The sequence below is a fragment of the Schistocerca gregaria genome, chromosome 2 (genome assembly GCF_023897955.1).
Source record: "Schistocerca gregaria isolate iqSchGreg1 chromosome 2, iqSchGreg1.2, whole genome shotgun sequence".
Lineage (NCBI taxonomy): Eukaryota > Metazoa > Arthropoda > Insecta > Orthoptera > Acrididae > Schistocerca > Schistocerca gregaria.
The window spans coordinates 625,899,400-625,925,245 of NC_064921.1; the positions used below are offsets into that span (position 1 = coordinate 625,899,400).

The 25,846-nt window shown below is 42.5% G+C and overlaps 1 protein-coding gene across 1 annotated transcript in view; it reads left to right on the plus strand.

Annotated features, from left to right (window-relative positions):
* LOC126335903 (uncharacterized) overlaps nucleotides 1-14,715 on the plus strand; it is a 388,142-nt gene extending 373,427 nt beyond the window's left edge. Inside the window, exon 17 of the mRNA XM_049999375.1 lies at nucleotides 14,328-14,715. Within this exon, the coding sequence (XP_049855332.1) occupies nucleotides 14,328-14,446 (119 nt within the window). The 3' untranslated portion in view covers nucleotides 14,447-14,715. The remainder of the gene's footprint in view (nucleotides 1-14,327) is intronic.
* The last annotated feature ends 11,131 nt before the right edge of the window (nucleotides 14,716-25,846 follow it).

A 25,846-nucleotide genomic window follows, 5' to 3' on the forward strand; every position in this document is an offset into this window, starting at 1 on the left:
TCCACACTTGCTTCATACTTTTTATCGTTTTTATGTGCTCCAAGAACATTTAGACAATTGTCTGTATTTTAATTATCTTCAAATTCTCACTTTTCGATAGCAGTTACTACTGTTTGTGAATCATTAACGAAGATTATTTCACCATTAATGCTGATGATTTCATCCTCCAACATCCTACTATACATAACGACCCTTTTATTGGCTGCATGTGAACATTGCACAGCACTTTTTATTTCCTCCTCCATATGTTCAGGCCACACCACCTTATCGATGTCCCTATTATCTCTCCTACCTTCAATTAACTTTTTGGTCGTATATGTTTTATTAAAATCCTCGCATTCGCATTGTGTGAGGCACCTGTACAAGTCATCCATCTGCACATGCCATTCTGTCACCTCTGAAAACTCATTTTTGTCACTTACACTACTATCTGTACTGCCACTCGTGCCTTCTCTTACATCTACAAATCCGCCCGCTCTTTCCTCGACAGTGAAACTATTATTTGCCATAACAGTTTCGCTTCTATCTACTGTGACATTTACATTCTGTTCTGCGGCCTCAGACATGGCTTCTCTCAGAACAGCTAGAACATTCGCAACGGTCATTGCTCTCTGATAGTTTATAATGTGGTGTCACCGCCAGACACCACACTTGCTAGGTGGTAACCTTTAAATCGGCCGCAGTCAGTTAGTATACGTCGGACCCGTGTGTCGCCACTATCAGTGATTGCAGACCGAGCGCCGCCACACGGCAGGTCTAGAGAGACTTCCTAGCACTCGCCCAGTTGTACAGCCGACTTTGCTAGCGATGGTTCACTGACTTCTACGCTCTCATTTGCCGAGGCGATAGTTAGCATAGCCTTCAGCTACGTTATTTGCTACGACCTAGCAAGGCGCCAGTATCCGTACTATTGATATTGTGAATCATGTACCATAAAGAGCGACGTTCTCCATTAATGGATTAAAGTTAAGTATTCCACCAGCTTTTCTCAATTCTAATTCCCTTGTCATGTTCCAGACCTCACGCCAGCCTGCGTGAGCTAAAACGCGTGCATTTCGGCCTCCTTTAACCATACGGTTGGCTCTCCTGCCAACCACAACATTGGCGACGAGAGTACAAGTGTTCTTATCTAAATTGCCCTGATTTACTTGTGTAATGGCTTCGCCACAATCTCCAGATGTACTGTCCGAATTTTATCGCTTACAGAATCAGCAGACGCACGCCTTACTTGATGCCCTTGGACAGCTCGTCCAGGGTCAACATGCGATGCAAAACTATGCGGCAGCAGCCGCTTCACCGCTAACGCAGCCACAACACGCTGTGGCACCCACTTTTCGTCCTTTTGATGCTGCACTGGAAAGCTGGACGATGTGGTCACGCCAATTTTGATTCCATCTCGCCGCCTACAGAATTCAAGGTAACGAGCGGCAGCCTTATTTATTATCGTCGGTCGGCGTGACCACGTACCGTGTGATAATCAAATTATTTCCCTGACGCGACGTAGCAACTCTGCCCTACGAAGAAATTTTGTCTGCATTAGATACATATTTCAATGAATCAGTCAATGTAGTTGCGAAAAGGTACACCTTCTTTCGTACAAAACGTACGCCAAGTCAGACTAATCGGGAGTGGGTTGCAAACTTGCAAGGCCTTACTAGGGATTGTGCTTTTCAGTGTCAATGTGGACTCCCTTATTCAGATACTATGGTAAGTGATGCAATTGCACAGAACGTTTCTAATGTTCGTATAAGGGAACAGATTTTGAAACTAGTAGCCGGCCGTGGTGGTCGTGCGGTTCTAGTGCTGCAGTCCGGAACCGCGGGACTACTACGGTCGTAGGTTCGAATCATGCCTCGGGCATGGATGTGTGTGATGTCCTTAGGTTAGTTAGGTTTAAGTAGTTCTAAGTTCTAGGGGACTGATGACCTAAGATGTTAAGTCCCATAGTGCTCAGTGCCATTTGAACCATTTTTTGAAACTAGTAAATCCCTCCATTCAACAAGTGATGGACATATTGGATCGGCAGGACTCACTTGACTTTGCTCAGGAGTCATTTGAAACTTCGCCAGCAGTGTGTCAGGTTAACCGGCCCGCCGGGCGAGCTGCACGGAGTCGTAAACAGCCCTCGCGCCCGGGGCCGCTGCCGCCAGGCTCTCAGCCACGTGTGCCGCGCAGGCAAGCTAATCCAGTGATCAAATCATGCCCGCGGTGTGCTACTAAACATTCGCGTGAGAATTGCCCGTCACGCCAAGCTATTTGCTTTTATTGAATAAAAAAGGACACGTTCAGAGTGTTTGCCAGAAAAAGCCCAGATCAGAAGCTCAAAACCGTTCCAGGCCCTTTGCTTCGCGCCGGAATCGGAATCGAACCAAGGATACTCAGGCTCGCGAAACTTCGCCCATGGAAATTCATGTAGTTCATTCCACTCCGCTCAGTGCACTCTAACAGTGACTGTGTTCGTCCCAAAAATAGTGTGCGTCGACATCGCTGGAACTCCCGTCAAGTCGCAAGTGATTATGTACCAGTGTCAGTTCACTTTGCACGAGACAGTCGCTCTTGTCGGCAGCAGGACAATAAACTTTTTTTAGACTTGGACATTAACGGCAAAGTGATACCATTCCAGCTCGATACCGGAGCTGCAGTTTCACTGATCAATCAAGACACTTACAAACTGGTGGGCACACCTACGTTGCGTGCCGCAAATGTTACGTTAAATAGCTACTCCGGTCAAACGATCCCTGTGTTAGGACAGAGCAGCATTCTTGCAACATACAAAGGACAAACAAAACTTGTATCATTTTACGTCCTTCGTTCTTCTTCTGCAGTGAACTTGTTTGGTTTCGATTTATTTCAGTTAACTTGTCTATAGTAAATCAGGTCCTCTCAGTGAACCAGACTGTGCCTTCAGACAGTGTTTCTCGTCTATGTGAAGAATTTGCAGACATTTTTGCACCGGGCCTTGGTTGGGCTAAGAACTATAAAGCACATTTGGAACTGAAAGTAAACGCGCAACCGAAATTTTTCAGAGCGCGCAATGTTCCCCACGCATTGCGTGATGAAGTCGCAAAAACATTACACGATTTGGAATCACAAGGTGTAAATGAACGTGTGCAGACTTCTCTCTGGGCATCACCCTTAGTAATTTTGCCAAAACGTTCCGGCAAATTGAGACTTTGTGTGGACTTCAAGGCAACAGTGAATCCACAACTAGTGATTGCAACTTTTCCTTTACCCCGCCCGGAAGATCTTTTTGACAAACTGTGCCCGGGTAAATAATTTTCGAAGTTGGACCTAGCAGATGCGTACTTACAAATACCGGTGGACCAAGAATCCCAGCGCGTTCTGGTGGTTAACACGCATCTTGGTTTGTATCAATTCAAACGACTGCCATTCGGGTGTGCATCCGCCCCTGCATTGTTTCAGCAATATCTACAAACTGTTTGTGCGTCTGTCCCTACTGCAGCAAATTATATGGACGATATTGTGATCTCTGGAAAGACGGAAGAAAAACATTTGGCCAATCTCAGAACATTATTTCAGGTTTTGCGACAAAATGGTCTTCGCTTGCGAAAGGACAAATGTGTTTTTTGCTCGGGACTTGCCATACCTGGGACATGTATTCAATGCCCAAGGCATACATCCCAGTCCAACGCACCTTCGTGCGATACAAGACTTGCCTTCGCCGTGGAATTTCAAGCAACTACAGAGTGTGCTGGGAAAAATAAATTACCATGAATGTGCCGCATGCCTCTTCCATTTCAGCTCCGCTTCATCGCTTACGCCGTAAAGGTGTTCCGTTCGTCTGGACGACGGAATGCGAACGCGCCTTTCGCCAGTTGAAAACGGCGTTGCTTTCCAATACTTGCCTTACGTCATTCGATCCCCAGAAGCCCCTTTTGTTGCATCGGATTTCGGGATCGGTGCTGTGCTTGCGCACAAAGATGGATCGCACGATCGCCCTATTACCTTTGCGTCCAAATTGCTCTCGCCTGCTCAAAGAAATTATTCACAGATCGAGGAAGAAGCATTGGCTCTCGTATTTGGTGTTAGTTTCACGATTTCTTGTATGGTCGTCACTTTACCATAATCACAGACCACAAACATTTGACATCGCTGTTTCATCCGACCAAGCTTGTACCGCCACGTACAGCGCAGAAATTCATTCGCTCGTCTATTTTCCTCTCGCAGTACCGCTACGATATCTTGTATCGGTCCACTCCTAAGCACGAAAACGCCGATGCGTTGTCCCGCTTGCCTGTTGCTGAGGATAGGGCATTCGATTCCTCCGAACTTGCTTGCATGTTCATTGATGCGGAAACTGATGATGTGGTCAAATCGTTTCCGATTGATTTTCGTCGTGTAGCTACAGCCACAGCTGCCGACCCTGTCCTTGCTCCCGTTCTGCGTTTTGTTGCTACGCAATGGTATCCTGATTTAGGTTTTCCATGATTTCCCTAAATCGTTTCAGGCAAATGCCGGGATGGTTCCTTTGAAAAGGGCATGGCCGATTTCCTTCCTAATCCTTCCCTAACCCCAGCTTGCGCTCCGTCTCTAATGACCTCGTTGTCGACGGGACGTTAAACACTAACAACCACCACCACCTTGTCAGTCACGGATCGGGGACCCGTTGGTTCGCCGATTTTTTGCTCACAAGGAAAGACTTTTTGTACCACGTGGTGTTTTGCTGTTGCGTTCTGATAATGATCAGTCCCGGGTCGTGGTACCACGTTCGTTACAGTCCTCTGTCTTACAGCTTCTCCACCAAGGACATTAGGGTATAGTGAGAACGAAACAACTTGCTCGTCAGCGCTGTACTTGGTTCGCAATCAATGCCGCGATTATGAATATGTGCTCTTCTTGCATGGTGTGTGCCGAACAACAATCAGCACCAACACGGAAATTCTTTGCATGGCCCAAAGCCACTTCCCCTTGGCAACGCTTACACATCGATTTTGCTGGTCCATTCTTGAATGCTTGATGGTTGGTTGTGGTAGATTCATTCATTAATTTTCCTTTTGTTGTACGAATGTCTTCCACGACGTCCTCTGCCACCATCCAAGCGTTATCCGCTATCTTTTGCATTGAAGGTCTTCCACAGACTATTGTTTCCGACAATGGCCCACAATTCATGTCAGCAGAATTTGTCATTCTGCAGGGCCAATGGTATTAAACATCTGACGTCCGCGCCGTTTTCGCCACAGTCAAACGGTGTCGCTGAACGATTGGTCAGGACTTTCAAGTCACAGATGTTGAAGTTAAAAGAGTTGTAATTTCGGGAGGACGCGTTATTGCTCTTTTTGTCCTCGTATCGCTCTCAGCCCCGAGATGGTCGCTCGCCGGCTGAGTTGCTCCACGGTCGTCGTCATCGAACCTTGATGTCTTTGCTACATCCGTCGCATCAGATTCCTGTGCAGCAGCAGACACCTGCTTTTGCTCCCGGCGACGTTGTCTACTATTGCCAATATCGAGGTTCATGGCGTCGGCACCAAGGGTGCATTCTTCACTGCCTCGGATGCGCTATGTATTTTGTTTTGGGGGACCTCTGGTGAGGTGCGTCGGCATCTCAATCAGCTGCGCCTCTGTCATTGCACGGGATCTGCCGCTCGCCGTCTGCTTTCAGCGACGGTGCCGTCCGGTCAGTGCCCTGGCTACTGGCTCGCCTCAGCCCCAGGTGTTACCGACGCTGCCTTCCATTTTGCCTCATGGCGACGCGCCGCCGCCACCGCCTGTTCTCCCGCCGGCGACGCCCGCAGTAGACGCACCGCTGCAGCCGTCGGGCGCCTCCCTGGGTCACGCGCCGCCGATCGCTTCCCGGGACCAGTTGTCCACCGACATGGAACTTTTGCTCGCTCCGGACCATATGTAATCTTCGCCCGTCGGGTGCCCCGGCCCGATGGAGGTCGACCCTTCGGCCCCTCCTGTCTCTCTACGGGCGCCTACACAGCATGTTGGCGTGCACCCTGGAGCAGGTTTTCAGGCGTTTCCTAGCTCCCTGCGGTCCGAATGGCAGGGTGCGGGTGGCACAGCCTCGCCTGTTGTTAGGCTCCCCACCTCGTCGCATACGTCAACATAGGGTCCTCTCCAAGGCGGGCGGAAGCCGATTTGCATGGGAGGAATGTGGTGTCACTGCCAGACACCACACTTGCTAGGTGGTAGCCTTTAAATTGGCCGCGGTCAGTTAGTATACGTCGGACCCGCGTGTCGCCACTATTAGTGATTGCAGACCAAGCGCCGCCACACGGCAGGTCTAGAGACTTCCTAGCACTCGCCCCAGTTGTACAGCCGACTTTGCTAGCGATGGTTCACTGACTTCTACGCTCTCATTTGCCGAGGCGATAGTTAGCATAGCCTTCAGCTACGTTAGCAAGGCGCCAGTATCCGTACTATTGATATTGTGAATCATGTACCATAAAGAGCGACGTTCTCCATTAATGGATTAAAGTTAAGTATTCCACCAGCTTTTCTCAATTCTAATTCCCTTGTCATGTTCCAGACCTCACGCCAGCCTGCGTGAGCTAAAACGCGTGCATTTCGGCCTCCTTTAACCATACGGTTGGCTCTCCCGCCAACCACAACATGTAAGCTTAACATCGGGCCCGCTGCGTGCTGCCAGGGATTACCTGCCATTATAAGTGCTTTGCTTGAAACCCCTTTCCTGTTTCGGTAAACTGTGTCTACACCAGTTTGACCCTAAATATTGGCGGCACTCAGTTTTCTGTATCATTCCAGAGAGCATTTCATGCAGGAAAACCTCTACCGTTACGGGCTGAGTTTCCCTTTTCCTCTGCCCCTATCTCTACCTCTTTGAATCACATTGACGTGATAACCATCACTGTCACTTTCTTCGTCATGATTACGGTTGTTCTGTTAGTATTATTCAGATAGTTATCCCTGTTTCCAGTGGTCTTCGTCTTCTACCCTTTCTAAAAATGCTAAGAAGCTTCAGTGGTTGCTTCCAGTGTATCTTTTAGAATCTGCTGGGAGCTTTTCCCATATATCCCTGATAATTTTGGATTCTGATCGACTTCTTAAGTGTGTCCACTTCCAGTACCAGCACTCGTGGAAATCTTTTAAAGAATTCCTGCCCGTATTATCATGGAGTTTAGCCATGATAAACTCCCACCATAAGCAGTTCTGCTTTTGTCCAGGCCAATGTTCTTTTATGAATTTTTGTTTAAACTCATTAAGTCATTTCTCATTATTCTGGTTAATTCTATAGTGCTTGGCACCTCCTGACAAGGTGCTGATCAACACATTTATCTTTTCATGATCAGATAATCTGGAAAATTTCGTTCACAAAATCTAATGGATGTCATATATTATGTTTCTTGGTGGGATTGAACCTTTCCTTGCCTTCCAACAATCTGTTAAGTGGTGTGCCATTACTAATGACACCAAGTCTGTCTCATATTTTACATTCAAGGTCAGAAATTTTTCCTAGAATCTGTGAAGTGCTTTGATCACACTTCTGTTTGCATTCAACAACTTGTTTACTTAAAACTTTTTCTGTATCTGAAACTATTCTTCTCAAATGCGAGATTTCATTTTTGCACCCATCTACTATTTCAGTTTTCAGACCAAAAGCTTTTTCATCCACTTTTTTCACTATAAAAAGTTTTTTTTTCTGTGGATGTTAATTATTTCAACATTAAACATTGAACCTTTTATTAAAATAATTAATTTGTCCCTGCATATTAGCCATGTTTTCATTTACAGAATTAACTTTATTTTTCATTTCAGTGGCAGTAGAACATGAAGTACCTACTGTTTTATCTACCTGTTCAATCTGTTGACTTAATTTTGTGTTTTGTCTTTCAAGATCACTAACCTGTGCTTTAAGCTGGCTTTCAAGATTGCTACCTTGGGGTTTAAGCTAGCTTTCAAGGTTGCTACCTTGTGTTTTCATTTGATTGGACAACATTCTTAAACAGTCAATCACACTCAACGGTTGTCTACTTTCTTGTTCTACTGAACTTTCATGCTCTGACTCTACCTTGTATGCTTCTTTTGGTTCTCTCTTTATTTCTGGTAAATCAAAAATGTCAACTGATTTATTCACATAATCACTTTTGTCTACAAATTCATCATTTGCATCCTCTGGCTCCTCTTGTTTGATTTTGGATACTCTCAACATCTTGATCTGTTCATTTACGTGTTCATGATATTGTGTGTTGGCTAGCTGCCTATCACAAGAGCCATCTGTTATCTGCTGGCATAAACTATTACTTCTGCCAGCGCCATTTCCCATGGTGCAAGGCACTATTTTTCATTCACTCAGCAGATTTACTGTATTCACACCTTTGCCCATTCTGAATGTATATTACAATTTAATTTTGGATGCAATGTCTACTGTTGTTCATTCTACTGTACTTGATTGCACCTTTGTGCCACTTGACATTCACTGCTCTAACCACACTAGTTTCTCACTAATTACTTATTGTATTTTATGAACAAGAACAATGACTGTCCTTTTTACGAGGTGCCAAGTTTAATGGTAACACCGGTTGCCTTAAATAGCAATCAATGCTAAAGTTATACCTCTGCGAGAAATTTTATGAAAGCTGACCGTGAGATAACCTAATGGAAATGGAACAATCAAATTGGAATTTGTTTCTGAAACAATCCAGCAGTGTACAATCAACAGTAAAGAGGTGGGTCAGGAACCAGATGTTTTCCCAGCACAACAGCAAGTTGTAACATTACATATTAAAACCAGTCTCCTGCCTAATTAGGCAGTCTTGTGTCAAACAAAATGATAAAGCAGCAAACAGTGATAAGGCTAACCTAACCTTCCTTGATATAAACCCACACACTAAACTCTTTCCTTATATCTGTTCACACTACAATACAGTAACCTAACCTTGCAGTTAAATGTGTTACTCACACATTTGTGTTTGAACAACCATGCTCATTAACAAAACTACACCAGTTTGTATGAGAAAAGGTAAGTATTCTTATCATTATTACTTAAGTCAAGCACAACAAATTATACCACTTCAAACAACAAATGTGCCTTCATAAGCAGTCTTTTGACTTATCAGAACACTCTGAATTATATTCACTAGGATAGGATTCCTGTCCAGGTTTGTGACTTGGGATAACCACAGGTACAAGATAGTTTTTAGTAACACCATGATTATTATTAAAATCAACCAAATTTCACAAATACCTGATCCATTTACAGACTGCCAAATATAAACAATTTAGTGGAAGACTGGTGGTGATTCAGCCATAGTAATACTGTTGGCCTTACCCTGTTACATATTTTCTTGGTGTCAGAATTATATTTATAGGGCTAAAATCTGTGCCACAGCAATGGTATCACCAAATACAGCATCTGAGGCCGGTGAATACTGCCCTCAAGCTCTTCTGGTCTCAAAACTCCAGGAATATGAGCTACAATGATCCACTACTGCTAGTAAGGTGTTAACTACAGCACTGCTCAGTCCAGGCTCCTTACCCATCACAAAGGACAAGTTGACACTTGTGTGCCAACCACACCTTTTCTACTCTGCCAGGGTACTTTCACAGATGTGAGGCTTCCCCACATATTTAAATTCAACCCTACGTTCCCTAACTACGGACTTTTTAGTAACACCATGATTATTATTAAAATCAACCAAATTTCACAAATACCTGATCCATTTACAGACTGCCAAATATAAACAATTTAGTGGAAGACTGGTGGTGATTCAGCCATAGTAATACTGTTGGCCTTACCCTGTTACATATTTTCTTGGTGTCAGAATTATATTTATAGGGCTAAAATCTGTGCCACAGCAATGGTATCACCAAATACAGCATCTGAGGCCGGTGAATACTGCCCTCAAGCTCTTCTGGTCTCAAAACTCCAGGAATATGAGCTACAATGATCCACTACTGCTAGTAAGGTGTTAACTACAGCACTGCTCAGTCCAGGCTCCTTACCCATCACAAAGGACAAGTTGACACTTGTGTGCCAACCACACCTTTTCTACTCTGCCAGGGTACTTTCACAGATGTGAGGCTTCCCCACATATTTAAATTCAACCCTACGTTCCCTAACTACGGACTATGTCATTTCCAATACATTACATAACAATCATTCCATTACCTATTTATATCCACAAGCATAATTTAAACAACATCGTTCAAAAGTTTCACATAACTGAAACATGTATACATAGTCAAAGAATTCCCATGACAGATACAACATTATACATAAGCAATACTACAAATTGACATAGAAATATCAATACAGGCATAAAATAGGTCAGAAATAGATGTTATAGTACACCACTAGTCACTTGAGAGGAAATCTTAAGAGATCACTCCACTTCAGCTTACGGGGAGATGTTGCACAACATGTAGTGGAATAATCTCTTACAGAAAAAAGGTTGTCTTCTCAGTACGCTGACCTTCCTCACAAGATGTTGAAGTGAACAATTTGTACCTATATTCACTAAAATGAAACGTAATACCAGCATACCAGTTGTCAATAGAATTCTGCACCACGTGAATTGGCTTTTGCTTTGGAAATTTGTGGACGAACAGTGGTCTGCCTTTTCCACTCTCTCCTACCTTGAGCCTTGTTTATTGTTAATGCAAATAAAATCTGGATTGGGAAATGAACTCATTTAAAATGAATGGATAAAATCATTGGGATCATTGGTGTATGGCGTGTAAGAAACCTCTCCAGCTGCTGGATCTGTGAAGATAGTAGCTTCAATGGCACTGTTTCACACAGTTTTAATCTGTAAATGGATAGGATTACAAAGTTTCTGTTGATTCACATTCCAAAATCCTAAACATGGCTGTGGAACAGTAGCTGTATAAATCTAAAGTGATTGAAGAATCAGCCAGCCACTTGCAAATCTGATTGTTCAACCTCTTCAGATTCACATACTGTAGTTGTATTCTAATCATAAGTCTGTAAGCTATAAATACTACTTTCTGGTTAAAACCTACTGTGGAAAAAAACACTATTGTGCATACAATTTTTTAAATGCCCTGTTATCATGGTTAAAACTGATGAAAATGAAATTGTACATTTTCACTGCACACATCACAGCTTTTTCTTTTTAACAGTCAGTTTTAACAGAAACCCTGCTTATTGTTACTTAAAAATATATAGCATAGGAATATCTGAATGTTTATTTAAGTATCACATAAAAATTAGAAGTAAATTGGTAAAAAACTTTTAAATTACAGCACAAAAGTGCGAAAATGGGAAGTTCTACTGATGCACATTTTTCACAGAATGGATCAGTAGTCAGGGACTCATATTGCTAGCCAATAAACATATTGCAATAATTCTTAGAAAGTGTACTTTTTGCACAAACATACACTTTTTTAATGGAACAATGCCTATTACCAGTAACATCTTAGAAGCAGGATAAGTTATAACATCAGTAGTGTTCGTTGCAGGGTGGTAGGTACAATGTTATGTTTGCTTACAGTATGCTTGTGTGTTTTTTAATTGCATTGCAACTTGCCAGTCAGTTAGTGTGTGACAATCCAAACAGCACGTCATGGCTGGACAATGGGATTTACCATTGCAGAAAAAGCCAACATGTTTATGGTGTATGGAGAGCATAGGAAGAATGCCTCTCGTATGCAGCAAGATATCTCATTAGGCAACCATCCTGGCAATTACATGTTAACCTCTTCAGTCAGTTATGAAAATGGTGGTGTAACATCGAGACAACATAACAGAAGGGAACCAATAATGACAGAAGAGGAAGAAGTTCTTGTTCTTACTACAGGTGCAGATGATCTGCACGGAAGCTCCCATACAGTCACATGAGGAAGTGGCACAAATCAAGCAAGTGTCCTCTGCATTCCCTGTTGATATAGGTTCTGTCTCTATCGCGTATCTCTCCACCAAGAGCTTCACGGAAACAATTGAGGCTCCTGTTAACTTCCAAACATGGCCATTAAGACAGGGTACTACAGATGTATCACGTATCTTGCTTAGTGATGAAGCCACATTTACCAATCATGACCAGCTAAAATGTTGAAACATGCACCTCTTGTTTGTTGATAATCCCCATTGGCTTTGTCAGGCTGCACATCAGTGTCCATGAAATTCAAAGGTGTGGTGTGGACTAGTGAACCATCAGCTCATGGGCTTGTTTTTCATAGGCAGAACACTGAACACATACAAGTATCGCAGCATCCTAAAAGAACATCTACCACAGCTCCTATAAGATGTTCTTCTGTAGGCTAGGTGGAACCTGTGGTACCAACATAACTGTCCAGTCTATAGTGCACAAAGTACTACAGTATGTCTTTAAGAATTGTTTCCAAAACATTGAGGACCTGTACCTTGGCTGGCCTGTTTCCCATATCTGATGCCTGTAGACTCTTTTCTGTGGGAAAATGATGCTATCTAAAAGGACATGCCAAACCACACCCAACAATATGCAACAACTTATACTGCAGCTTGCTTGCACATCTAAACTGAAATGCTAGCACATGTGCAACAGTCATACCCGACTGGAAGCAGGTATTGTCACTGCTGGTGGTCATTTTAACACAACCTGTGATAATCAGTTGTTTCGTTACCTGTTGGAACTAGTTTATGCACTTGCATTGTTCTTTAGTATGTGTACCACAAGTGCTGTGCAAGTGACAGTGTGGGAACTTTTCAAAATGCAGTACATTGTAGATGACTTGCACTAGAATCCAGCAATGAACACTACTGACATTCTAATGTATCCTAATTTTAGACTGATAATGTCAATAATGGTTTTTCCATTCAAAAAAATAAAAAAATATATAATTTGTAAGTGTTATTACAATCCATTGATTAACTAACAATATGAGCCCCCCTGCCTACCAATCCATTCTGTGGGAACTGCACACCAATAGCACTTTCCATTTCCAGAATATTTGTGGTGAAAGTTTCAGATATTTCACCCTGTATATTATACTAGCAAGCCTGGCAATGATTCACAAGTGCTAAATAGGTATGTGAACTGGATACACATCCTAATCTCTTGCCCCCCCTCTCTGTCCATTTTCTCCCCCCTCCCTTCCCTGCCCCCCCCCCCCTCAACTCTCTCTCCATTTCCCTTTCCACCTTCTCTCTGACCTTGAGCCTTGTTCATCGTCATTACAAACAAGCTGTCAATGGGAGTTGATGTCATTTAAATGAATGGGGAAATGGTTCGTATCATTGGTATATGGGATATGTGAGATCCCTCTCCAGCTGCTGGATCTATGAGGATAGTTGCTTCAGAGATAGTATTTTGCACAGTCAACAGGTAAGAGTACAAAGTTTTGGATGATGCAAATTCTGTAGTAGTATTCTAATCACAGGACTTTTTTCTGTTAACTAACCACAATGAGGAAAACAAAACAGCACATAGCTGTATCTACAATTTAAAAAAAAAATTATACATCAAAAGGATAGAATACATTTGAGAGAAGCTTCTTTATAATGGTTTAAATGCCCTCCTACCATAGTTAAAAATGACTGCGAAAAAGTTAACAAGACCACACATTTTCACAGCACAGAGTTTGGGACTGTATGGATATATAAGCAATCTTCCTTGGGACCAAGAGGTACATGCTTGGGTACAATTGTAGTTCTGAAGACCACCACAAACATGTTTCCATTAAGCATTGACTGTCTTGTTTCACAGCAGGATAAATTATTAACTGTTATGGTGACTACTTTTGAAACAATAAACATTTTACCTACTTTGACTGTCCTTTATACTAAGTGTATCAGAGCAAATTTAAATCTTATCTTAATATATTTGAGATTATTTTTCACATAGTTATTGTTAACAATATGGAAACAAATTTTTTCTAGTGAATTTTACTTTTTATACACACTAGATGCTACGTAATTTTAGCTTATCTGTGACCTTTCCCTGATCATCTTAAGATACTTAACAGTGTTTAAAAATGTCCACAATCATGACATGACTCTTAGGTGCACTGTGACTGATGTGTACTATCATATTTATTGTTTAGAACACCAAAACTTATAAAACCGAAACTTACAAAAACTCACAATATTGAGTCATTGCCCCCTTTACTCGTGTAAAAAAGTGAACACAAACACCCAACAGATCATACATGAAACTGTGGTACTTAAGCAGTGCCCTTTCATACTACATTTATAGTTGTTGATGTAGGATTAGTATGACAGAGAAATACATGAAACATACTGAAAGACATTAAGGGAGAACTCATTGTATTTTATTTTGGTATTCTAATAAGTAGATATTTGTTACTTGTTGCTGTAATTATGCATTACATTCTGTTTAAGACACAACCTGTTCCACCCAGAGCTACCTTGAATCTTATCTGAGTTTATGTTAATTTTTTTTCAGAATTAATGCTACGCAAAGCCACTAAGCATCGTACAGCAACGATCCGTTCCCGGAGAACTGCATTACAACTTTCAGAATCTGAGTCGGGGTCAGAGAGTGATTATGGCAATGAGAGTTGACCTGATCCATAGAAGAGTACGTGACATCAAAGGATTAATACTACGCAGTCATACCGCCAGGGCGATCCATCATAGATGCCACCTCCTCCTACTCCTCCCACAGTCACCAACTATGGAGACAGTGCCCAGTGGTAGTGTAGAGAGTGCAAAGACTTGGCTGACTTCTTTTTCGATCAATGTACAAGCAATATTTGATTACGTTTCTTCAAGTGCTCACACTATTATTTTTGTTAATATAATAAATAACATCAGTTTAATGTGGAACTTAATTTTTGCACATTTTTTCTTACCCTTGAAAATAAACATTTTCTGTGTGCAATTTACAGCCCACCTTATTACTTCTTATTACTTTAAAGAATACTACAATCAAATAAGTTACCATATTCATTATCAATTTTGGTTATCTCATAAAGGAAAACTAAATAATAATCCTCATATTTGGAATACCAAATGGAACTATTTGTCATGTAATATTAAAGCCTGTTTCAGCACCTTTCTTTATTGAATCAGGATAGAGTACAAGATTAATTCTTGCATGCAATGTGTGATATACTCACAGGTCAGCAAGAACAATGTTGACTTAGCCAATTCGAATGCAGATTTTAATTATTGTAGTTCACTCTAGAACTAGATAGAGAACTATTCAAATTAGAAAGACAGTCAAGACATTCACTAATGAATGGTGACATGTGCAAGTCAAAAATACACATTCAAAATGACTGAAAGCATAATATTTTCTCCTGTGACTGAATCTTAAATGGCAGGAATAGCAGAGCCTGATTATCCACAGTACCATCACATTCACTTTTCTCTTCAGAGAAGGATCTTTTGCATATTTTGTTAATTTTACACAGGATTATCCTAATGTGCATTGGTTTCAGTTATTAGTTCAAGAAAGGGTAGCTGATTTTGTGCAATACATGATGCCAAGCCCTCACTAAGCACAATATTTTACAATTTTATTTAATTCAAAAAATGTAGACCTACATGCAGACTTTTAAAGGTTCAAATTTTTTCTAAGAATTTGTGTATAATAAAGATAATGGAGCCAGTCACTTGCCCAAATTTTTAAATGCGTATACGAGCAGTCCTGTGCTGTATTAATTGTGGTGGAATGATTTCAAATGAACTCATTTAAACACCCACATAACTACTCTGCTATTGTATTTAATTATGCAGTTAAATCAGGAAATAACAAATAAAATGAACACACAGAACAGCAGTAATAAGTAGCAAAGTATAAGACTGCTTCTGAGTTTTTAGTTTACTTTGAAAGTGTATTGTGGCTATTGTTCCTTTCTCATAGACCATCATTGCTGGCAGTGTTGAGTTTTAGCTTTCAAAGAAAAGAAATGAAAATCGTATCTATTTTCTGTATTTGCTTCTTGTTATTAAGTTCACCTTTTGTTTTCAATTTGCAAGAAATTGAATACATTGCAAATTAACAATGCTGTTAATACTGTAATATTAAACCAGGTACATTATTTTTTCCTGACTTATATTAGATTTCCATCTGTTACTTTAAACAGTTGTAATGAAAAATAGTTTGTGCTTATTGTAACACACTGCATGTATGAACACTTGTGGACTGTGCTTTTTTCTGCACTTTGTACCTGTTGTAGTAGTTGATTCTCTGTATAAGGTAAAACAGAATTCAGATACCTTCCTCACTCATAATATCAGAATACTCAGCTGGCAGTGGTCATGGTATCTGCATAACTATGTGACTATTGTACAATTCACCACACGTTGTCGATTCAATGTCACATTTTATACCACTGTTCTGACAAAGTTCAATTCTCACTATGACCTCTTATTCTTTATCCACTAGTCCTTCATCTTTACTGCAAAGAACAATGCACGAAATTTATTTATATCACTCATCTTGTAAACAGTTATTAACTATTAACTGAAAGATGTATTTTTAAATACTTTCTGAGACTGCAAACGTGTGTGTGTGTGTGTGTGTGTGTGTGTGTGTGTGTGTGTGTGTGTGTGTGTGTGTGTGTGTGTGTGTGTGTGTGTGTGTGTGTGTGTGTGTGTGTGTGTGTGTCTACTGCTGACAAAGGCCTTAATGGCCAAAAGCTATAATTGTGTGAATCTTTTTGTTGTGCCTATCACGACTCAGCGTCTCTGCTACATGGTGAGTAGCAGCTTTCCTTCTCTGGTATTGTTACAGTCCATCCTGAATTTTCCATTGTTTTATTTTTAAATATGTTAGTTCTACCTGTTCACAGTATTTTCTTATTGTTTACCGTGTACAGCAAATTGATTAGTTTTCATCGGCCTGACTTCCCATTGACACCCTTCTGGTATTGTTACTAGTGCCCACTGAAAAAGATGAGATGGGCTGTGCCTATTTGTTTTGCCTTCGGGTATGGTGTGTGTGGTAGTACCCAGACTACAGATGTGTACCTAAAAACAAATGAAAAATTAATTATATAACTATTTTAATGGTGACAAAACTATTTGACCATGGCACCCCACAATAGGATTTTCTTTACAGTGTACCTCATTACTCGCCAATGTATGGTTATTACCTTTGCTGCTTTAACTGACATTTTGCTTTTTACAGGGTGTTTATAAATTAGTTGTACAAAAGTAACCTTTAATTGTGAAAAGAGCAAATACCTAACAAAAATCTTTGATGCAGGACTGAGTGTACAACATCTTCAAATTGTATTCCTACCTAACATTGTAAGTTCCCAACATTCTCACTAGGTGGCATGCATCAATGAGTTATTCCAACAATTGTCATGAAATAGTATAACAGTGCAGAATGTGTTATGGTTTTATGTGTTTGTTTATCCCTGTTATGCTAGGGCCTGTGCAAATTCTGCCGTGCACACCTGTGCAGATCACCTCCATCGTAGTACATTGTATTCTCATCGGCACAGAACTCCATCAACCGTGCTGCCCCCACACAACAGTTCCATGTGATCGACTGTGCTGCACTCACACAGAATTGCTTTCGGCGGCAGCTGGCATCTTACGTACCTGGCAGAGTGACCTTCAGTCTGTCAAAACAAATGGCTTCGTGCCATGCAAGGATGCACAACGTGCAGCCACGGCCATTTGGAAGCAGTTCACTGACACTGAGCATGACGGTCATCCATCTTGTGCCCACTTGATAGCACTCACAGGAAGTTCACTCACTCGAGAAGACTGTCCCTGAATGTGCTCCATTGCAGCACTGACGACAGCTACTGGATATCACACTTGAATGTGATCTTTTCATTGACTTGGATTGTGACGAGTGCTCTGTCAAACTTCCACCCTTGCCCATCCTACTACTGACAAACCATTTTGTGGTAGAAATCAGCTCTGACATCACCTAGCTACCACTTGGCGGCCCACCAACAGAGGACAAACATACAGAATTGCAACTACTTGGAGCTGCCAACTCATCAAACACAGTTCATGGATCCATGACCTGGATTGTGTAAGTGTCATTGTCTCCCCATCTCACATGGACATTCTCTCATAAGGGCATCACAAAACCAGACCTAGCAATGGATTTTGTAAACCAGTTCCCCCTCTCCCACCTCTCCTTGTTTATACATCATGACCCGCTTCCATACACCCTATGCATTGCTTGGGGAGGGGGGGTCACAGTGGTGGCTATCGACCACAATAACGACATCACTGACTAGTGAAAGCAACTTTGTGGACTCTCTCTCTCTCTCTCTCTCTAACCGTTCAGTAAGCACATGGATGGTGCATTTAATATTGTACGCCTGTCTGTATCCCGAGTACTTATTATTACAAAGTTGATCACCAGTGTAAAGTATTCGAAAAAAAAGACATGACTGCCAAGTATGACTCATTCACCTACAGTGGCAACAAAACAAAATAACTGGTTGTCCCTTAGAATACTAAGTCCAGCAATATGAACGAACTGGCAACTCTGAAGGATACAGAAGTTTCTCCAAGAAGCGGTGTCTTGCATTCGAGCTATTGTGGTGCTATATCTGCTTGTAATATAGTGGTGAATCATCATATCACATAAATGTAGGCGGTTTGAGAACACTACTTCCTTTAATTTTTCTACTGTCTGTTAAAAGTATGAATTCTAACCCACCAGTAATACCAAAACTTCTAATAATGTTTTTGTGAAAGAGCTTGTGGCACTTCGGTCAGTGAAACAAAACATTGTTGTTCAATAATATTACAGACATGATTATATTGCAGGATACAGGGTGTATACGTGGACACGGAAAAAAACCACCGGATTTCCCGATTTAAAAAATACACTTTTTCCCCAGGTTAAAATACACTTTTTTCCATGTTATGTGACAGCATACCCTCCTACGGAACTCTACACCTTATCAATCCTTTGAATGGTTAACGTTTCATTCACTGGCGTAGACCTTCCAGCCGCCACTTTAGAAAACGAAACCCAGGAAAAAAAGAAAAGGTCCTGGAAAGATCTCGGACGTGCAGCAACATGTACACTGTATATTTTCGTAATTACGAAAGTATAAATTCCATTTCCACCAAACGCAGCACGATAGTTCCCAAAGCATTGAAATGGAGATTGCAATGCCCTCTTGTAAGTCAATCATAGCTCATGTCACATGATCTCGCCACCTGTGGCAGCAGATACTCAGACTTCAGAGCATAGGGCACATGATGTTGTCAGCCACTAGCAACACAAATGAGAAAAGTTAATGATTTAAATTAATAAACACAGTGGCTACAAGAAAAGCTAAGCTTTTACATATACGGTAATAATCTCTAAGATTAATAAGCTACAACAGAAGATATGCTTTCACTTGTGATATTGGTCTTTTTTTTGCATGTGCCAGTAAAATTTAAATGTCTAGTCTTCTGGGCTCTATATTCTCGAAGTGGCTGGTCCTCAAAGTGTTAAGTTTTAAACGAGAGACAAATGATATGTAATTTAAAAAATTCATTGCTCATTCACACACATAATTCATCTTGCGTAAACGGAAATTTACTTTCAAAGTGATGCTACTCAAATGACAGTTACTATATTTTCCAGACACCTGTCAGTCATAGGTTCGTTTTCGGTTGTTACCAGAGACAGCCAGAAAACAGGCTTTACTGCGCGTGCGCAGCTGCGATGGCGTAGGCAAGTCATATGTTCGTAAAGGCCGGTCCACACGCAACGATCTGTCTGCGCAGATATCGGCGCAGATGCCGGAGATCGCTACAATATAGTAGGTCCCAACCTCACAGTAAGCTTTTCAGTGTGGTTTGGATGTAAATTTCTTGGAACACCAGAACTGTACTATCTCATGTTTGGTTCTTTATTATGGCAAAATGCCGAACGTGCCAGAAAATGAAAACGTGGAAATTCAGCGAACAGTTGGAACTAGCCTACACTGTGGAATGAAACGCTACCTTTCAAATAAATTTACTGCCTCAGTGGAAAATACTAACAAAAGCCAAATTTCTTTAGCAAACTGACGGAAATAACTTCATTGTTCTGGAAGGCGATTATTGCTTGACAGCCAAAAACGTGGAAATAAAATAAAATCATGAAACTGAAACTGACAATGTATTTCAGCCTTCCGTAGCTATGGGAATGTATTTTAATTCACTTGATAGCTCCAGAATTTTTTTTTTCGATTAGCATCTGGTTTTTCAAGTATCCACGAACGGGAGAAGGCACTGATCACGCGGGACTGAACTGCGCCTGCGCATGAGCCCCTGTCCTCTGCTCAAACCAACCTAATGAAAGAGACGTGACGTCACACTCATCAGAAGCAGTTTGTTGTTACGAAGTATTGCATAGTCTTCGCCCTAAAGCCTTTGACATATTTTGCTATTGGCAGACGCTTGTGTGTGCACGGTGCTTGTTGTTGTAAAGGGCGCATTTCGTTTGCAACTTAAGTTTTATATTGTTTTTTCTCTCGTTTGTTTCATTGCTGCAGTGTTATTTTGCAGTAGCGGGATGCAATAATGTTCTTTAGAGTGTCAATTTTTACCAGTCAAAATTACAAAAATTTAACTGAAAATTAAAACCATAAAAATACCCGGAATTCCGAAAATATCCCGGGTTTTTGCCGGATTTCCCCATTTGTCTCAGGGTGTATGCACCCTGAGAGTAGTATTTTCCTATTATTGTCTTAACTGTCTATGTAATTTCTGATACTCTTCTGTTAAAAAATAAGATGTGTGACAGTCAGTGGTTTCTTCTTCTTCTTCTTTGAGCCTCACTGCTGGAAGGTTACAGTCTATTATTTTGTAATGTGAATTCCATTGTAAAATAATAACCATATTTAACTCGTATATGTATTTATTTGGTAATAGGGTGTAATACTTTCTACATATTTTTCAGTCTTTTAAATCGTTTGGAAATTGTCAGTTTGGTGATGCTACAAACACATGCCATAAGCATGCTTTCATTGCCTCAGATCATCATTTGTCTGTCGAACCTGCAATCTTTGTTTTTTAACTAAGTCTGATTATAGTTACTATTATTATGCTAACTGTTTTCTTGTATTGACTCTTAAAAATGACACAATCTTCTTCCACCAAACTCGCCACTTTCCAATGATGACATCTGGGCCTGAACTCAGATTCATATGAGTAAAGAAATAATTTATTACAAAATCAGTTCCTGTTGCAAGAAGACTGTTTGAAGTTCAAAGCACCATTTCCAAATTTTATGACTATATGCTTTCCTTTTCTTACTGGCTATGTGATGTGCCCTTCCTTCACCGACATTTTACTTACTCATTTAAAAATAAATCAACACTCTAAAACACGCATTACACTTTTGATCATCTACCATGACTTGTAAAAATTCTATTCATGAAATTTTATTGTGCTCTGCATTGTTACAAATTGTATGTATATGTTTCATGTACAATTAAGTCAACAAACAACTGACAAAATTTGGTTGAACCTGAGGAATAATAATCCAAATTGAAGGAAATACTGTTAATAAAGAGAATTACAGGAAATATATTTTGCCAATGCACTACTAAGTGTTCATGTCCTCTACCCACCTGCCCTAGCAAATAATCAGATGTAGTAGACAAAGTGTTACCCAGCAAAAACTATATTGTGGGCTGTAAGCATCATTGGACAACAGTTTTGTCTGCCCCACACCTCTTCGCCATAGTGCCTCAGTTTCACCTGAAAAGTGGGTTGTGGGATCCCACAGATGACACCTGCTGCTTTGCCCCTGCACCTGGACCATCCTCTGGCACCCTGCTAGAGTTAAGTGGCACCATCACCACACCAAGACACCTGTCACCACATCTGTGATGCTGCCACACACATTCACTGTGACATGTGACTCAATCTACCAGCAAAATGTCGCACATGTGGGTGCCAGCATAGGACAGTGTTTGTTATGCTACACACACAGCATGCACTGTGCTCTGCCCACCATATGCCACCTGCCCGAGCACTGGCATGCTGGTGTACCCACTGCTAGGCCCCACTCCCATATTGTGGCACACCTGATTATGCCCACTAACGGTAGCTCATTGTTATCCCTGCTCTGGCTGGTGGTGTGGCGGAGTGTTCCCAGGATGTCTGGCTAGCAATGTGACATACCAGAAGTCACTGCCTATCTCACCACCAGCAGTTCTGGTTCCACCAATACCACAGTGCCGCCCCAAGGACATCCACTGTACAAAATTGTTAAGACTTTCGTGGCCACTTGTTGACAAACTGCTTATTTGCTTCTGTCTCGGGTTCTTCGGCCGACGTTCGTGTGATGATTTTGCTGACGTTTCGCCAGCACGAGTGGCTGGCATTGTCAAAGCTTCACCCTCCATTGCCGGAGGTGAACTGGAGCCGGGCTCGCGGCCGCAGACTATATGTACCTTGCGCGCCAACGTCCGAGGGCTTCTCCGCGGTCATTTCCACGGTCATTTCCGGTGCGTTTCTCCTCTTGCTACCTGCTACGGTCGTTCTCTGCAGTACGGGAAGCACACGGACCGATATCTGCACAAACTGTCAAACCACCACCCGAGCCAGAAAAGAGGCATGATTCAGACGCTCGTAACGCGAGCAGCACGAATATGTGAGCCGCAGCACCTTAAACGCGAAATGCAACACCTGGAAAGTGTTCTGAGGAGCAATGGGTACTCCACAAATGATATTAGAAGTGTAACAGAGCCAAACCACCGGCGAAGTAAGAAACCAGAAAAAGAAATGTCGGGTACGGCCTTTCTGCCATACATTCCCAGAGTGACAGACAGAATCGGCCGTATATTACACAAGCACGGCGTAAAGACAATTTTCAAACCGACAAGGAAGATCAAAGAATGTCTTAGATCGGCAAAGGATAAAAGGGACCCACTTGCAATGTCAGGAATATACCGCTTACCATGCACATGCGGGAAAGTTTATGTCGGAATGACTGGAAGATCAATCAACACCAGGATCAAAGAACATAAGCGACATTGCAGGTTGGGACAGGTGGAAAAATCGGCCGTGGCAGAACACGCACTGAGTGAGACCGACCAGGTACATGTAATAAAATTCACCGACACGGAAGTTCTGGCTGTAGAGAAGCACTATCACACCCGCCTGTACAGAGAAGCTGTAGAAATACACAAACACGGGAACAGCTTCAACAAGAAAGAAGAAAGCCTTAAGGTAAACGGCTCCTGGCTTCCCGTACTGCAGAGGACGACCGTAGCAGGTAGCAAGAGGAGAAACGCACCGGAAATGACCGCGGAAATGACCGCGGAGAAGCCCTCGGACGTTGGCGCGCAAGGTACATATAGTCTGCGGCCGCGAGCCCGGCTCCAGTTCACCTCCGGCAATGGAGGGTGAAGCTTTGACAATGCCAGCCACTCGTGCTGGCGAAACGTCAGCAAAATCATCACACGAACGTCGGCCGAAGAACCCGAGACAGAAGCAAATAAGCAGTTTGTCAACAAGTGGCCACGAAAGTCTTAACAATTTTGTATTGCGCCTCTACGGGGAGGAAATTTGCAGATTGTACCGACGCCTTGACCAACAACGGAAGAAGAAAGCGCGATTGATGTCCTCTCTCGCCTTCCTTTCGCGGTGCAGAGATGAAGATGCTACACCGAAGTTCTTGGAATGTAAGCGCCTATTCACCACCGCCCAAGCTCATCGTATCTACAACAGAATGGAACGAGCTTTTCTTCGTGAGCGAATTCACACAATACGGAGAAACTTGGCAAAAACGGACCAGGAACTTTTGGACATGTTCTACCAACTAAGTAGCAGAATGCATCGAGACGACTGGGACAAGATCGACAGCATCACTTACAGGAGCATGCAGAATGAACTCGAGCGCTGCACAGAGCGACAGAAGAAAAAGTTTGAAGGATTCCGGAAGAAGACTGACAAGGCGATTCCCGACATGTCACGCACTGTGGTCAACCTCACTGAACGACAATTGACCGAAGAGGAAGTATCCGTTCTTCAAAAAGGAGGGAATTTCGCTGTCATCCCAAGAACTATACCTGTGGAGGACATCATTGCTAACACCGAAGCGGCCATTCGGACCCTTCCTTGTGAAAGGGCAGAGGAAATACGCACTGAAACAGCCAGGATACTGCGCCGAGCTAAACCACCAGCATGCAATCTGAAGAAAGAAGAAGTACAAGCTATTAAGAATCTTAACGCTGACAAGAGTATATTGGTACTGCCTGCCGATAAGGGGAATGCGACCGTCGTAATGAAGACCGAAGATTATGAACAAAAGATCCGAGACCTATTAGATCCGACGACGTACCGAAAACTAAGCGCAGATCCGACGCAGCGTATCACACGGAATACGAATCGGTTAATCAAGGCATCTTCTGTTCCGGAGGACATACAGAGATACCTGCGCAACACAGAAGCCCTACCACCTCGCCTGTATGGATTACCTAAGATCCATAAGAACAACGTTCCATTAAGACCGATTGTTAGCGCTCCTGGCTCACCGACATATAAACTGGCAAAACACTTGGCCTCTCTGCTCCAGCCGCACGTGGGGAAGACCGACACGTACGTAAAGGACTCAGGACATTTCATCGAGAAGCTGAAGAAACTAAAACTTGCACCAAACGACATCCTGGTCAGCTTTGATATTGTTTCTTTGTTTACGAAAGTGCCACTCAGTGACGCTCTGGAGCACATCGGTTCCATTTTCCCGCAAGACATCATGAAGCTCTTCCATGCCTGTCTCACCACGAGCTATTTCACGTGGAATGGCAATTTCTACGAACAGCTGGAAGGCGTTGCCATGGGTAGTCCTCTTAGTCCAGTGGTGGCCAACTTCTTCATGGAACATTTCGAAGCACAGGCACTGGACTCGGCGACTTGTAAACCTAAGGTGTGGTACAGGTACGTCGATGATACTTTCGTCGTGTGGAGCCATGGTGAAGAACAGCTCGGTGACTTCCTAAGACACTTGAACAACCTCCACGCCAACATAAAATTTACCATGGAAGTGGAAAAGGACAAAAAACTACCATTTCTAGATGTGCTGGTCACAAGGGATGGCCAAAACCTGGGACATAGCGTGTACCGAAAACCGACGCACACGGACCGATATCTGCACAAACTGTCAAACCACCACCCGAGCCAGAAAAGAGGCATGATTCAGACGCTCGTAACGCGAGCAGCACGAATATGTGAGCCGCAGCACCTTAAACGCGAAATGCAACACCTGGAAAGTGTTCTGAGGAGCAATGGGTACTCCACAAATGATATTAGAAGTGTAACAGAGCCAAACCACCGGCGAAGTAAGAAACCAGAAAAAGAAATGTCGGGTACGGCCTTTCTGCCATACATTCCCAGAGTGACGGACAGAATCGGCCGTATATTACACAAGCACGGCGTAAAGACAATTTTCAAACCGACAAGGAAGATCAAAGAATGTCTTAGATCGGCAAAGGATAAAAGGGACCCACTTGCAATGTCAGGAATATACCGCTTACCATGCACATGCGGGAAAGTTTATGTCGGAATGACTGGAAGATCAATCAACACCAGGATCAAAGAACATAAGCGACATTGCAGGTTGGGACAGGTGGAAAAATCGGCCGTGGCAGAACACGCACTGAGTGAGACCGACCAGGTACATGTAATAAAATTCACCGACACGGAAGTTCTGGCTGTAGAGAAGCACTATCACACCCGCCTGTACAGAGAAGCTGTAGAAATACACAAACACGGGAACAGCTTCAACAAGAAAGAAGAAAGCCTTAAGGTAAACGGCTCCTGGCTTCCCGTACTGCAGAGAACGACCGTAGCAGGTAGCAAGAGGAGAAACGCACCGGAAATGACCGCGGAAATGACCGCGGAGAAGCCCTCGGACGTTGGCGCGCAAGGTACATATAGTCTGCGGCCGCGAGCCCGGCTCCAGTTCACCTCCGGCAATGGAGGGTGAAGCTTTGACAATGCCAGCCACTCGTGCTGGCGAAACGTCAGCAAAATCATCACACG